The 15,210-nt window shown below is 32.0% G+C and overlaps 1 protein-coding gene across 1 annotated transcript in view; it reads right to left on the bottom strand.

The window, feature by feature from the left end:
* Positions 1 to 9,227: 9,227 nt before the first annotated feature.
* Positions 9,228 to 15,210, bottom strand: part of LOC107851749 (WAT1-related protein At5g64700) — a 9,130-nt gene continuing 3,147 nt past the window's right edge. Inside the window, exons 4-7 of the mRNA XM_016696831.2 lie at positions 12,071 to 12,317; positions 11,167 to 11,325; positions 10,287 to 10,438; positions 9,228 to 9,698 (exon numbers count right to left, since the gene is read on the bottom strand). Of these exons, the coding sequence (XP_016552317.1) occupies positions 9,506 to 9,698; positions 10,287 to 10,438; positions 11,167 to 11,325; positions 12,071 to 12,317 (751 nt within the window). The 3' untranslated portion in view covers positions 9,228 to 9,505. The remainder of the gene's footprint in view (positions 9,699 to 10,286; positions 10,439 to 11,166; positions 11,326 to 12,070; positions 12,318 to 15,210) is intronic.

Here is a 15,210-nt window from a genome sequence, read left to right as displayed (position 1 = left end):
ACCCCCAGAGCCTGGTAGGCCTTTGATCTTATATTTATCAGTCATGGACAATTCTTTCGGTTGTGTCCTGGGTCAACATGATGTCACAGGTAAAAAGGAGCAGGCTATTTATTATCTTAGCAAGAAGTTCACCGCATATGAGGCCAGGTATACTCTTCTTGAAAGAACGTGTTGTGCCCTAACTTGGGTTGCACAGAAGTTGAAGCATTATGTCTCATCCTATACTATTTATCTCATATCCCGCATGGATCCTTTGAAGTATATTTTTCAGAAACCTATGTCGACGGGTCGATTGGCAAAGTGGCAAATATTGCTTACCGAGTTCGACATTGTATATATAACTCAAACCGCCATGAAAGCCCAAGCCTTGGTAGATCATCTTGCTGAGAATATCATCGATAAAGAGTACGAGCCATTAAAGACATATTTTCCTGACGAAGAAGTGTCGTATGTCGATGAAGTCGTTATAGATGCTGATCCTGGTTGGAGGTTATTTTTCGATAGAGCTATCAATATGAAAGGATTCGGAATAGGTGCGATTCTTATCTCTGAATCGGGACAATATTTCCCGGTAACAGCACAACTTTGATTCTACTGTACTAACAATATGGCAGAGTATGAAGCCTGCATTCTTGGTTTCAGGTTAGCTGTTGATATGGGAGTCCAAGAATTATTGGTGTTGGGGGATTCGGATTTGCTCGTCCATCAAATTCAAGGCGATTGGGAGACGTGAGATTTGAAGCTTATCCCATATCGACAGTGCTTGCAAGAGCTATGTCAACATTTTGTATTAGTAAAATTTAGGCATATTCCAAGGATTCATAATGAAATTGCTGATGCTTTAGCCACTCTGTCTTCAATGCTCCAACATCCTAACAAAGCCTACATCGATCCAGTGCATATACAGAGTCATGATCAGCATGCTTACTGTAAGTGGCAAGGTCCCTTTGTTGTGAAGAAAGTGTTGCCCAATGGAGCCTTATATTTGACAGATACTGAAGGCAAAATGGCAGAAATGGCTATCAATGCTGATGCGGTCAAAAGATATTATGTATGATATTTGATCCTTTGTTGATTTTATTGCATGTTTAGTACTTGCATTTTTGAAGATTGATATGATGAAGGCATTTTATTCTTCTATCCAAACATTGTGTCATCCTTTGTTTACCCGTTTGAGCTTCATTTTAATTTTCTTTCATATCCCTCTTTTGGAATCAAAATGGAGTCAAAGATAAATGTCGAGGAAATAAGAATAAAAGAAAGAGTTTGAAAAAAAAATCAAAATCAAATCAAAACAAAGAACAAGCTGATAGAACTACGTGCAACCTGATTCTCCTCTCTCGAGAGTGAGATATGTAGGCTGCCCTATTTCGGGCTCGGTCCAACCAAATAAAGATCTAAGATTCACCCAGTCAACAAAGTTGGGGCATGAGTTAATGTTTTGTTTGAGTCGATTCCAAAAGTTGTAAGTCCCACCCCCACTTCAAGTATCGTTTGAGCCCCTTACCATCTTTTCTAACCTTAACCAAAAGCCAAGTTACAACCAAAGAAAGTCCTTCACATCAATTTTTGATAATGTTAAGGATAAGGATGAAATGGATATGATGATACATTGTGAAGTACCACTTGTCTCTCTCAGCATAAGAAATTAGGAAAGAAAAACAAAAATGAGAGAGTCTTATTAGTGAAAACCCCAGTAGGCATCATAAGGAGATGGTGATTTGAGAGAAAATAAAAATGAGAAAGTCTTATTGGTGAAAACCCTTGCAGGAACCATAAGTCGATGGTGAGTGGAGAGAAATAAAAATGAGAGAGTCTTATTGGTGAAAACCCTCACGGGCATCGTAAGGCGATAGAGAGTTCAAGAGAAAAGTGAAAAGTGAAAAGAAAGAGTTTGGTTGGCGAAAGTCTTTTAAGATGTCGTCAATCGAATGTGATGTATAAGTCCAATGGATTTGAAGAAGCGGCTCAGCGGCAAAGGCACGAACTCAACAACAAATGGGGAGTTTGGATAGGAAGATCAGGCAGCTCAATCCAAAATGCATGTCATACTCATTGGAGTTGGTTGTCATATTCAGATAAGTTCTCTTTTTGAATATGAGACATTGCCCTTTTCTTTCATTTAAATATTCATGCTTTTTGTCTTTTTATGTTATTTATCAAAATAAAATTCACCATCATTTTTTTACATTTTAAGTCAAGTCTGTGTCAAAACAAGCGAGAAAGGATTTCAAAATTTACTACCAGTCTTTCCAATTATATGAGGAAAAGCCAAGGAATAGCACAGTAAAGAAATGTAATCGTAATTCAACATGAAATAAAGGAAGTCTATCAATCGACAGGCTGTTGGATTCGTGGAAACATTCAAATTTGGGAAAAGAGTGCACCTCAGGGGCATGGTAAAATGGAAACCCATTGTTTGAGTCAGAACTCATTTCCCTCAATCTGGATCCAGGGCAATGATGCGGCAAGACAGGGTAAGTGTTAGCAATTTGGAACAAAAATGAAAGGAATGAGTGTCGGGGCAGACACCCGAGAAGCCAAGAGCTGCAAACCGCCACTAAGTTTTTAACTGACAAATTTTCTTTGTTGAAATAGGGGCAAATTTGCTTCACCTAATTCAGCTATTATTGGAAGTCCACATCCGTGGGGATTTTACTTTATGTTCAGGACCCTCCTGAAAAATGGGATTTTACTTTCTGTTCAGGACCCTCCTGAAAAATGGGATTTTACCTTATGTTCAGGACCCTCCTGGAAAATGGGATTTTACTTTATGTTCAGGACCCTCCTGGAAAATGGGATTTTACTTTATGTTCAGGACCCTCCTGAAGAATGGGATTTTACCTTATGTTCAGGACCCTCCTGGAAAATGTGATTTTACTTTATGTTCGGGACCCTCCTGAAAAATGGGATTTTACTTTCTGTTCAGGACACTCCTAAAAATGGGATTTACTTTATGTTCAGTACCCTCCTGAAAAATGGGAATTTACTTTATGTTCAAGACCGTCCTGAAAAACGAGAATTTACTTTCAATTCAGGACCCTCCTGAAAAATGGGACTTTACTTTCTGTTCAGGACCCTCCTGGAAAATGGGACAACGCTTTCAAAAATGAAATACTACTTTATTATAATTCTTGTTTGAGATAATTTTCATTCTAGTTTTAATTTTGGATTTCAGGAGCCCACCTGAAGAATAGGGTGATGAAATAGCAAGTCAGAGGCCCGCCTGGAGAACAGAGTGAAGAAATGAAAGTCAAGCAACAAAGTAATGGAATATCAAGTCAGGAGCCCACCTGGAGAATAGGGTGAAGAAACGAAAAGTCAAGCAACAAAATGAATCAATTGAAAGCCAAGCAGCAAGTTAAAAGATATTGCAAGTCAGGGGCCTGCCTGAAGAATAGGGTGATGAAAGTCGAGTCATGAGCCAACAGAAGTTGTATAACTAGGATTTTGTAATTTTATTTATGTTTTAACTTGTAATTTTCATTTTTTGATGTAATGACATAGTCGCGGACCGAAACCTCGATGGAACCTCACTCGACTCTCCAACTCGGTATAGTCCACCTCCTTCCAATCCTTTGAGATACTTGTCACTTGATTCCCTCATAACTAAGGTGGGTAGGATGTCCTAAGTCAAAACCTGGTTTTCCTCCTTCCTCTTGCTCCGTGCTTTTAAATAGAGGTCAGGACGAAATTCTGCCTCGTTGTCTACTGCTTTGTATGAAAACACCATGTGTTTACATCAAAAGAGGGCATGATGTAGACACGTGATTTCGTCCTCTTAAAGTTCAATTTTAATCACTTTTACCCATTTTTTGTTATCCTACCGTGTACCCCCACCCGTGTGATAATCCCTCCACAAAATGACAAAAAATAACAATCCCCTAACTAATTTTGTCCTATCCTAATATTCTAACAACCCACCCAACTAAAAAGTGACAACACATCCTACCCCTACCTAACCCTACCCCACGTCACATCCCCCCCTCCCCTTTTTTTTTCTTGTCCAAAAAGAAAGGACCAGGAAGAAAAAATAGAATATATACACAATAGCAGACACAAAAAAGGGGGAATCAATCATCTTCTTCTTCAGGAAGCTCTCACACAGAAAAAACATATACACCACACTCGCTGGGAATGAAATACACACACATATAAACCTCATGCTCGACACACAGAAAAAATAAGGCAAAAGGAAACAGTGAGATCGAGAAGAGAGTGAGAATCGGAGAGAGGTATTTTCAGCGAGATATCACCAGAAAATGCTATAGCCATCTTTTTTTCTCCCATTTGTTGTCAATACCGAGCTCACCGAAGCTCCGATGTAGTGAAAACACGACGTCCAGCCCTTTGTTCCATCCGAATCCGCGTCAAACCATTTTTCCGACCTCAGAATCTGGTTTTTTTTCATGGTTGTTACCATCGTCTGAGTTTTTCGGAGCTTCGGCGATGCGAAACAACGATCCCAACCTCACGTCGATTCGAATCTAAGTAGATAATCATTTTTTTTTCTTCAATTTTCTATTAAAACTCGCCGAAATCCATTGTTGTTCGATGGATTTGAACCACCGCTGACTCAAATATTGGTCTTTGCCGTCTAAAAACAAGAACCAACCACCAATTTCTAGTTGAATCGGCCTGTGGGGTCGTTTTCCTACAAAATCTCATCTGGGTTTGGTTGTTTTGGCGTGATTTCTATCTGGGTTCATCTATTTTCGTACTGATTTTGGGAATTCAGCTTCCGTCCGGATCGGTTTGTCGTTCTCCATCTTTGGGTTTTTAATTTTTGATACCGAGTTTGGAGTTGGATAATAGTCGAGATTTTATGGTATTCTTTGTGGATTCGGAACGGCTTTATTCTCTTCTTAATCAAGCGAGAATATTCGAAAGGTCCATCTCTATAACCCTTATTCTTTATTTCATTTTTATTTGGTAAATGATGCTGGAATTATGCGTGTGGTGAGTATGTATGTTAGATTTGGTTGATGTCCTGATTATGTGTTTGACGGGGTGATTGTGGTGATATACGAAATAAATTGGAGTAATTTTGGTATAATTGGTAAAAACGAAGCTAACGGGGATGGAATCGAGAAATTGATAAAAGGTAAATGTAGGTTAATTTTCATTTATTGTCTTTTGTTTAATTCGAAATAAGCATGAATGTGATAGATTCGGTGATATGTTGAAATGGATAGGCAATATAGGTTCGGGTAGGCAAATTTAGGTGTGATGTGTTGATCGAATGCTTTGAATATTTGAACGTGTGTTTTGAACGTTGTTCTTAGTTAGCTTAGTTAATTCAAATGTATTCATTTAGCCGGGGAATGCCCCGAGATCACTTGTATTTATTCACCGGGGAATGGCCCGACGTATCATGTTGGTGAAAAATGATCGTGATGAAGGCCCGCGGTATCGGATAAGACATTGGAGTTTAGTCTAGATTTAGTTCAAAATAGGATTTATATTTTCGTATTTTTTTATTTTTGGATTGTATAATTGGACTGGACTTTACATTTTGGATTGTTTTGTTTTGTTTGATTATTTTGTGTGCTCTTGTGTGGTTTATACATTTCTTAGTGCCAAAAATAGTCGATACGCTCTGCCAAGCGACCATGGTCAAACCACGGTATCGAGGGGTGCCTAACACCTTTCCCTCGGTCAACAGAATTCCTTAGCCGGAATCTCTGTTTGCAAACCAGTATTAAAAAGTCAAAACCATTTTGAAAAAAAGGATATCCATGGGTGACTCGGCACACCCGATTTAGGCCGAGTGACAACTCTGAATTTTGATTGTTAAAAATAATCCTTTTTTCGAAAACAAATTTTCATCTTTTCTCACTTTAATAATTAAAACCCTTTCGAACATTAATTTATAACCATATCTTTCGGGAGTCGAAAAAGGGGTGTGACATAGCTTATATAATAAAAGGAAAAATCACATATATATATATATATATATATATATATACAATTTTAGAGTCTGTATTACAAAATCTATCAATATTATTTTTTATTTACAACCGATTATTCAGTTTCCATTTTTTATGTAAAAAATTTAATTAAAAACACTATTATTAATGTGATTTTTTCATATAATTAACTCACAACCAAACTCACATATAAAACCCTCTCTTTTCCCTTTCTCCTCGTGTTTGTCCTTATCAATCATCTCAAATTTCTTATGATGTGATAGAAATATTGATCTTATACACATATCAAGTATAGAAATTTCACATAATTGGATTGTCCTTTTGCCTTCGAATTAGAAAATAATGCTTTGGTTGTCTATGTATGAAAAAAAATTTGAGAGTATATATCAATCTTTATCTTCTTCACAATTCATATCAAAGGATTTTTCGGTTGGCGATACTATTCGTCAGTCATCGGCTTTTCAAGATTTTGGTAATATTACCACCGTCAACCCATCATTTTTGACTCCACATTCATTGAAGAATTCTAGTTTTGCTCAAATTTATGAAGGGGATTTTCTTCTCATTGAGAAAAAATATTTGAATGTTTTTCTATTTTGGTGTTGAAATTTCTATAATATTGATAGTCCCTTTTCTTCTTATGTGGATATGGTGATGCAGTGGATATGATGGTGGATACAGTGGAGGAAGCCGGTATGGTGGTGGCGATGGGTATGATTTTCGGTTGAGGTTTTGAAATTTTTTTCAACGTTTGTTGCTATTGATTGTTTTTCTATTTCTACGGTGTTGAAAAGGAAGAAGCCGACTAGATTGAATCTTTCGATAATTTTGATGAGTTTCAAAAAAATTTCGATGACATTGGACGGGAAGGATATCAATGATTTTATGGTGCATGAATTCTATAGGAATTGGTGTATCAATAATTTTGTGGTGTATGAATTACATAGAAATTGGTGTATTAACAGTTTTATGATGTCTGAATTGTATAAAAATTTGGTGGCAGCAGATATGATTTCTGATGGAAGTTTTAATTTTTTTCAATGTTTATTGCTATTGATTGTTCTTCTATTTCTATGGTGTTTTCTATTTCTACGGTGTTGAAAAGGAAGAGGCCGACTAGATTGAATCTTTCGGTAGTTTCGATGAGTTTCAAAAAAAATTTGATGAGATTGAAGGGGAAGGATATTAATGATTTTATGGTGCATGAATTGTATAGAAATTATTGTATCAATAATTTTATGTTGTATGAATTATATAAAATTGGTGTATTAACAGTTGTATGATGTCCGAATTAAATAAAAATTGTTGTATCAATATTTTTACGAGTTTCGAGAATTGTCCAATGACATCAACGGGGGAAGAATATCAATGATTTTATGGTGCATGAATTGTATAGAAATTGGTGTATTTATAATTTTATGTTGCATGAATTATATAGAAATTGGTGTATTTATTATTTTATGGTGCATGAATTGTATAGAAATTGGTGTCTCAACAATTTTATTGTGTCTTAAATATTTAAAAATTGGTGTATCAATAATAACAATTTTATGATGTTTGAACTATCTATAAATTGGTGTATCAATAATAATAATTTTGTGGTGTCTGAAATCTGAAATATATAGAAATTGGTTATCAATAATAATAATTTTATGGTATCTAAAATATATAGAAATTGGTGTGTCAATAATTTTATGATGACTAAAATGTATAGAAATAGGTGTATCAACAATTATATGGTATCTGAAAATATATAAAAATTGGTGTAACTATATATTTTTCCCAGATCTTTCTCCAAAATGAAAAAATCATACAAATTCAATCTGGATAACTATTTATTCTCCTTGTGATAACTAAGAACACATGGATAAAATTAAAAAATAAAAAATAAAAGACGACGTTAATAATTAATAACAAGAAGAAAAAATCAAAAATAAAAACAAAAATAAATTCAATCAAAAGAGAGGGGAAAGAATAAGAAGAAGAAATTGGTTAATGAAAAGGAAGAGTATAATAGAACAATTGCCTCTTGTTGGTTTCAAATTTTATGTTCTTTCGGTGTTTGTACGTTAATTTTATAGTAATCTTAAAGTTTTTCCTAAAATAATTTTGTTTTTTAAAAGGAATGGAATTGGTTATGGAATTGAAAACATATTAGGAGAAATTATAGGAAAGAATATCAATTATTCCTTATCCAATTTTGATACTTTTAATTGTTTTTTTCCTTTTTACGTTATTTGATAAATTTTGTTAGTTTTCTATTGGTATATTTTGAAAATTTGAAACTATTGGTAGATTTTGTAATATTGACTCTTATTATATTGTATATTTATGTGATTTTCCCCTTATAAAATATGTACATGGTGTATAACTAGTGTATACTTTATACTATACATACATATGCATATAATATATATATATATAGTGATACAGTCTTAATTCGGTCTTTTTTTCAGATTTTCGAGAGCCAAGTCATGTATTCTCTCCGCAATAGTATTACATCCAAAAAGTTGGTGTGCTTGTCTATACACATAATATACATATGTATACACAACACATACACACTCTATACAGCCAAATGTATATGTAGTGTATATTTTGACTATTTTGATAAACTAGATGACTAATGAGTATATATTGGTAACTAGTATTCCTAAACAAGCTCCAAGATTTTTTTTTCCTTTTTTTTTTTTCTATTTCTTATGAAAACTAAAAATGAAGAAGAGAAATCTCAGTTAAGTTTGAAGCTCCCCACAAAAATAAGATATACAACAAGAATACAAGTTATTACATTTCAGTTATTGTTTAACTACTACATGCTAGCTGTTGATAATATACAAGTCAAATGATAAAGTTTATTTTATGTTTCTTAAAGAATATCTAAAGATAGTATTCATGATCTGGATGGATACTGTTGCATTTGCTTGATTTTCATTTTTCATCCGCTAGAATCATACTCCTTTGTTAGTACGGAAACAACAATAACATACGTAATTTTACATCTAGGGTCTGAAAAGGTGGAGTGTGCGCAGCCTCATTCATTTATGTCTTGTGAAATTATAGAGACTATTTTCAATAGATTCTTATCTCAAGAAAAGCAAAAAAAAAAAAAATCAAATATGTTATAAAGCAAATATAATCGAAGAAGCGATGTTGAAAACATAGAAGACAAGAATACTAGCAACGACAAAATAATATGAAAAGTGAAGCAAAGAAAATAATACTAAAATTAAAAAAAAAAAAAAAAAGATAGCAGAAGAATCATAATAATAATACTGAAAAAAAAATTAGACAACGTTTAACGTACTACTTAGCTTTTATTATTAGTCATTAATAATAGCTAGTTCTCACAATACAACATAATTAAGAACTCAATTAGTGAATCTAGATTATCCTAAAAGCTATAATCTTATGCTAATTGTAAAGCCCCTTAATCCTCCTTGCCAAAAGGATTCTTTCTTGCGTGTGGAACAGTACATATGATACGAATAATAATTCTTTTATTATGTGAATAAATAATAAGTTATTTTAATCGGTGAACATGCATTAATATTTTTTGTTCTCGAAATCTCTAATTAAGCTGGAGAACAAGCATGTTGAATTCGAGCATTTGGTGTTGAGGATTGCTTCTCCAAAATTGATTGTTCCTTTGATCCATTCTCTGCCTTTTCAATATCTCCATTATTTGAAGTTGCCATATTTTGCTCTTTAGATTTTCCCCAGAGTACACTGTATAGACCACCAACCAGCAAAATCCCTCCTAAAATGCTGCAAGCAAGTTGAAATATGCAAAACACAAGTGCATCAATAACTAATTTTAGAGTTCGTTTGAGTTAACTGATTGTAAATAGCTCATAAGTATTATGTGCTAAAATTTTAACTTTATAAATAAGTTGTTATGTATTCGAATAAAGTGATGAAACTGATGATATGTGATTGATATATTTGGTAAAATGACTAAAATAATCATTTTTAGAAATCAAAAGTATTTTTTTATGGAAAAGGATGACCGACTGATGAAGTTAAGAGGTTTTGTATTGAAATAGGTATTTTGAGATTTTTTTATTTTTTTTTTTTTGAAAATGAGGATAAAATAGTAAAAATTTTGATCAAACTAAAAGTTCTTATAATAAGCTGAAAACCCATTAATTGAGAGCAACCACCTTATGGTTTCTTGAGTAATTCTTACTTGTAAACACTCAATTTGTAAGCACTTTAAGATATTTACCAAAACACACAAGTTTAAAAGTACCTACAAGTCAATTTATTAGCTTACATGTGTCTTAGTGCTTAATCTAAGTTCAAAAATGCAGCAGTAGGAAAATGAAAAATAAAAATAGAGGCAAATAATATTACCTTCCCAAACTAATAACCTCTCCGAAAAGCACAGCAGAAGAAGCAATTGTAAAAACTAAGGCCAAGGGTGTAGTCATGGCCATATAAACTGGACCTTTCTTCTCAACAAGCCATGCTTGTAAGTAAAATGTAATTCCAGTCACCACTATTCCCTGCCAAATTTTTTTTGTTTAAATAAAAATTAGTAAATTTAAAAATAAACTTAACCTACCAGTATTCTAACTAATTAAGACTATCAGAAAAAAAAAAAGTTATGGGTGACAAAAGGTATATCTAAAGTGCTAAAAGAAAATGACAATTTTTTGTGCCAAACGAAAAAGTATTTCTATCAAAGGTTCATTCTTTTCTAAAAAAATACATTCCTAAGATATTAGGCGTTCAGTCCTAATTTACGTGATACTTTAAAATTTTTGCTTCTCGAGATGTAAAGTAACGTGTATTTTGATTAACATTTTAAAATTATATTTTATCATATTAATATAAAAAGAATTATAATTTATAGTACTTATGTATAGTATTTGAATTTGTAATGTTTTAGTTTTAAAGGATCGAGTTGATCTAATCCTATTTAACTTCAAAGACTAGTCAAATTGAATCTCGAAAAATAAAAAATTCCAGGTAAATTGAAACAAAGAAAGTATGTAGTTATAGTTGAGGGAACTTCTTTCGTGGAAGATACAACATTATCTAGTAGTAATATTCAATAAAGGTTGCATAATCATCTAAACAACTTTTATTTCTTCCTTTCTCTAAAAAAAAAAAAAAAAAACACTTCTGTACTTGCTTTGTATCTTATCAATTCTCACTTGTAATTATCATGGTCTTAAAGTATGGAAAAACACAAATGATAAAGTTAGGCAACAATATTGACTTGACTTACACAATAGGCAACAGAGAGAAGTCTAACATTCCACCCAAGTCTCCATTCAGAAGGATCTCTTGCAAAAGTTATGGCAAAAATAAATGATTGAATTGTGCTCATGAAGCATTGCAGAGTTGTACATAGTAGCTTTGATGGGTAACTCTTCAGAACTCGGTTCTGCAAAACATAACAAGATTAATTAATTATACTAGTTATGAAATCATTATTTGTAACATAAAAGTGATCACTAGACTTTATATAAGTATCATGAAACTTGAAAGTTACCAAACTGTTAATTGGAACTAAAAAGACGCTCAAGCCGCTCCAGTTTATGTGATCATATTTGCTTTTAGTCGGTTTGGGAAAAGAATGATTCTTTTTCTCTACTTTAAAAAAAATTTAACGAAAATTTCTCATACTACCCTTAATGACAAGTAGTTATATATTGCAAGAATAATTAAGATTATGGTATGTTTAAGAATAGGATTTGGATGTTATAGGTTTTGGACTCTAGGACATAAACATCAAGTGTTACTAACAGAATTCCGAATTTATTTTTTGTTTCATTAGTGGATTTCATAACCATATGTAGGGTTTGGGCTTAAATTATTGGGTCACACTGGATTCATATGCTAAAGATTGCAACTTCTGCCCTTAAGACAGCAAGTTTGAAAAGTATCATAAAGGTGTTTTTAAATGGGCAAACCACTTTAAGACTTGATCACCATTCGTTATGTTTATGGTAGTTTTATTTAGTTAAAAAATATACTAGTAACTTTCTACCAATTTTAGCAAATGTAAGAGAAGAAGAACAATGTTGTCCTTTATATACACAAAAGTAATATACACATGATATACAAAATACATATAAACAAACGAGTAACCATGCACATACAAAATGCGTACAATAACATAATTGTACCTGCATGACAAGCCAAGTAGCCCATAATGTATTAGAAAACAACATAAGGAAGACACCCTTGATCCATGTATTGCCTGAAGCAGCATTGTTTTGTACTTGCCCGTGATAGCTGAATAGATGATGATGCAACAAAAGTTTCATAGTTGGTCCCTTAAAGAATGCTATGGTCAAAGCTCCTCCTGCACAAAACACTATGCCCATAACCTTTGCAATTCCTGCCCCTGTCCTTATTTTTGCTGTCTCCATCCTGTTTGTAAGCAAAATATAACATTGCTACTGTTGATATACAAATTTGATAAACATTGTGGGTAATATTTATGGATGAACATAAATGAGTGAATTGCATAACATAGTTTACTATTTCACTAAAACAAGGACGTACTAGCTAGTTAAAGGAAAAAAGATAAGGCAAGTTACACATTTGGTTGTTTGGCAAAAAATAGTTACCTTTGTAGTTAAGCATATAAAAAAATATACGCTATTATGTAATTGTGCATATATATGTGTGGGTGTAAGTATGTATGTATATATATTGTTCATTATTATTCAAATGAACGGATATTCATCATAAGAATCCCAAAAAGAAGAAATTTATATCAAATCAATCAACTTAACCTTCAAAACCATGAAATTAAAGTGAGGATTCATACTATCATTTAACCAAAATAGAGAATTGTTGCACAATATGAATCGTTTTTCTCTTTTTCCCCTCAATGCTTCCTTTTGTTATTAGATTCTTTTTGTGTGCCAAAAGTAGTCAAAACTCCCATATATAAACCCCCCAACCTATTCTCTCTTTAGCCTATTTTGGAATGTGAGTTTACTTTTTCTTGGCTAGTTGCCTAAAAGGTCAAATTACGTACAAAGATTCCCGACAATTAAATGTCTTTCACTTTACCTTATTATGTGCAGCTTTTAGTACAAGATTTCAAATCCATTTGATTAAAGATGGACAGAAAATGGCAACAATATTGACTCCAAATTAATACTATGTTGTTTGTTCTAGCTAGTGCAGCAGAGTGAACTTTAACTTTCCAAAATTCAGTACTCCTCATGGCATTTTATATAGTTTTTCCATCCCAATTCACTTAGCAGCATTTTGATTTGATATAAATTTATAAAAGAAATGAATATTTTTGAAGTTTGTGATCTAACATAAACCTTAGTCACCATAACAAACAGAATGATATTTATGTGATGAAAAAAAAACTGTCACATGAACTAGAACAGAGGAATTACTAACTTTAAATTCTAAATAATGTTAGACACTTCTATTGAAGTTTTCAAGTTGTACAACGTACTATCACATAAGATGTTGTCACTTCATACACCTTGAACAATAATGTAGTACTAATATCTTTTCTTTCTCACTTTTGGAGTAAATTCCTCATATTGTGACTCAACTTACGAAAATATTTCAATAAAGTCATTTATCTTTTTTTTTTATTTCAATAATATTATCGAACTTTATGCATTTTTCTTAAAAATCAATAATTGTGAAAAGTGACTCAAAAGATGAGAGAAAAATGATCAAAAAAGCCCCTTAAGTTTGAACTTTGAATTTAAATGATCCTTATTAGTTAATAATACGAAATATCAATAACTTTTCAACTATAAAACTTAGTGAGTACAACCTTTCAACTATAAAACTTAGTGAGTACAATCTTCTTTCAACTTTTATCTGCGATATTAAATCTAATGATGTCCACCAAAAATTATAATTAAAATAGTTAGAAATAAGCTTATATGTACTCTATTGATTTGGAAACTTAGGAGTTCAATAATAAAATAATATTCTATATTTATTCATTTTAGGATTAATCTTTATTTTTGATAAAATAGTTCAAGTTGGTTGTAAGTTTCTTCTACTCCAAATTATTATCAAAAAAAATTATAATTCATAAAGAAGATGATGAATTCCTGCAAATCGAAAAAAAAAAAAAAACTAGGGTCTCTAGCTAGTAGAAGAACCATATATAAATATTTTTAAGGGGTTTTATTAAAAAAAAAAATAATGCATATTAACGAATACCATGATAATAACATCAATCATTCACTATCAAATAAAATTAGGTGATTCTATATAACCATTTCGTAACTTTAAAATGTTTTAAGGTTTCAATATTATTTTTATCAATCTTGTGATATTATTTCAGAGAAAATTATAATATCGCCTCGTCAAATTGACTGTAAAAACTGAATACATTTACCAATTTGGATAATAAATGTACTCCTTATTTATTTTATTTAAAATATAACTACTTAGTTTAAACTCTAATTTGATATTCTTTGTCTTTTTAATTCGTTAAAATATTATGATTTGTGTCTTTTTTAATTATATTATGTACTTATTGATAAAATATATGGATACAATGCTTTATCCGTAGACACTTCTCCAGCTCTCTTAATTCGTTTTTAATATTATGATTTGTGTCTTTTTTAATTATACTATTCACTTATTGATAGAATAAAATATATTAAAAACTAATTTAAGAAGTACAAAAGTAAAAATAGTTGGAGGCCTATTAGTAAATAGTTGGAGGCCTATTAGTATTTCATGTAAAAAATAAGGACTATTTAAATTCAAATTTCAAACGTGATAGACTATTTTGATGTTTTTTGAGTCACTTTTAACAATTATTAGTTTGTAAGAAAAATGCACAAACTTGAATGATATTATTAAAATACAAAAAAGATAAATGACTTTAGTGGGACATTTTGCTAAGTTGAGTGATAATACGAGGAATTGACTCTCACTTTTGTTATTTCACTTTTTAGATGACTCCATATTCAATTTCATGTTATGTTTGTTTTTGGAAAAGGGCATAATATCCCCCTTTAACTTATAGCCTTATTTTAGCACTTTAATTTTATCGGTAATTATTTACTCCCTTAAATAACTTTCGAATGTATTATATGCCGCCCCGAAAATGTAACTTCACTCTTACAATGAAAAGTGTAATATACTCGCTCCCAAGTCAGTAGCACGTCGTTGCCACTCAAGCCATACAAAAAAATTAAAAAATAATTCTCTCTCTCAATAAATATATATATATATATATATATATATAAAAAAGGTTTTTCTTTTTCAACCAACCCCCACCCCACCCCCCATCCCCAAGCTTTCTTCTTCACCCCAA

Source organism: Capsicum annuum, chromosome 12 (genome assembly GCF_002878395.1).
Source record: "Capsicum annuum cultivar UCD-10X-F1 chromosome 12, UCD10Xv1.1, whole genome shotgun sequence".
NCBI classification, from domain to species: domain Eukaryota; kingdom Viridiplantae; phylum Streptophyta; class Magnoliopsida; order Solanales; family Solanaceae; genus Capsicum; species Capsicum annuum.
This window is presented reverse-complemented; position numbering and strand designations above follow the sequence as displayed.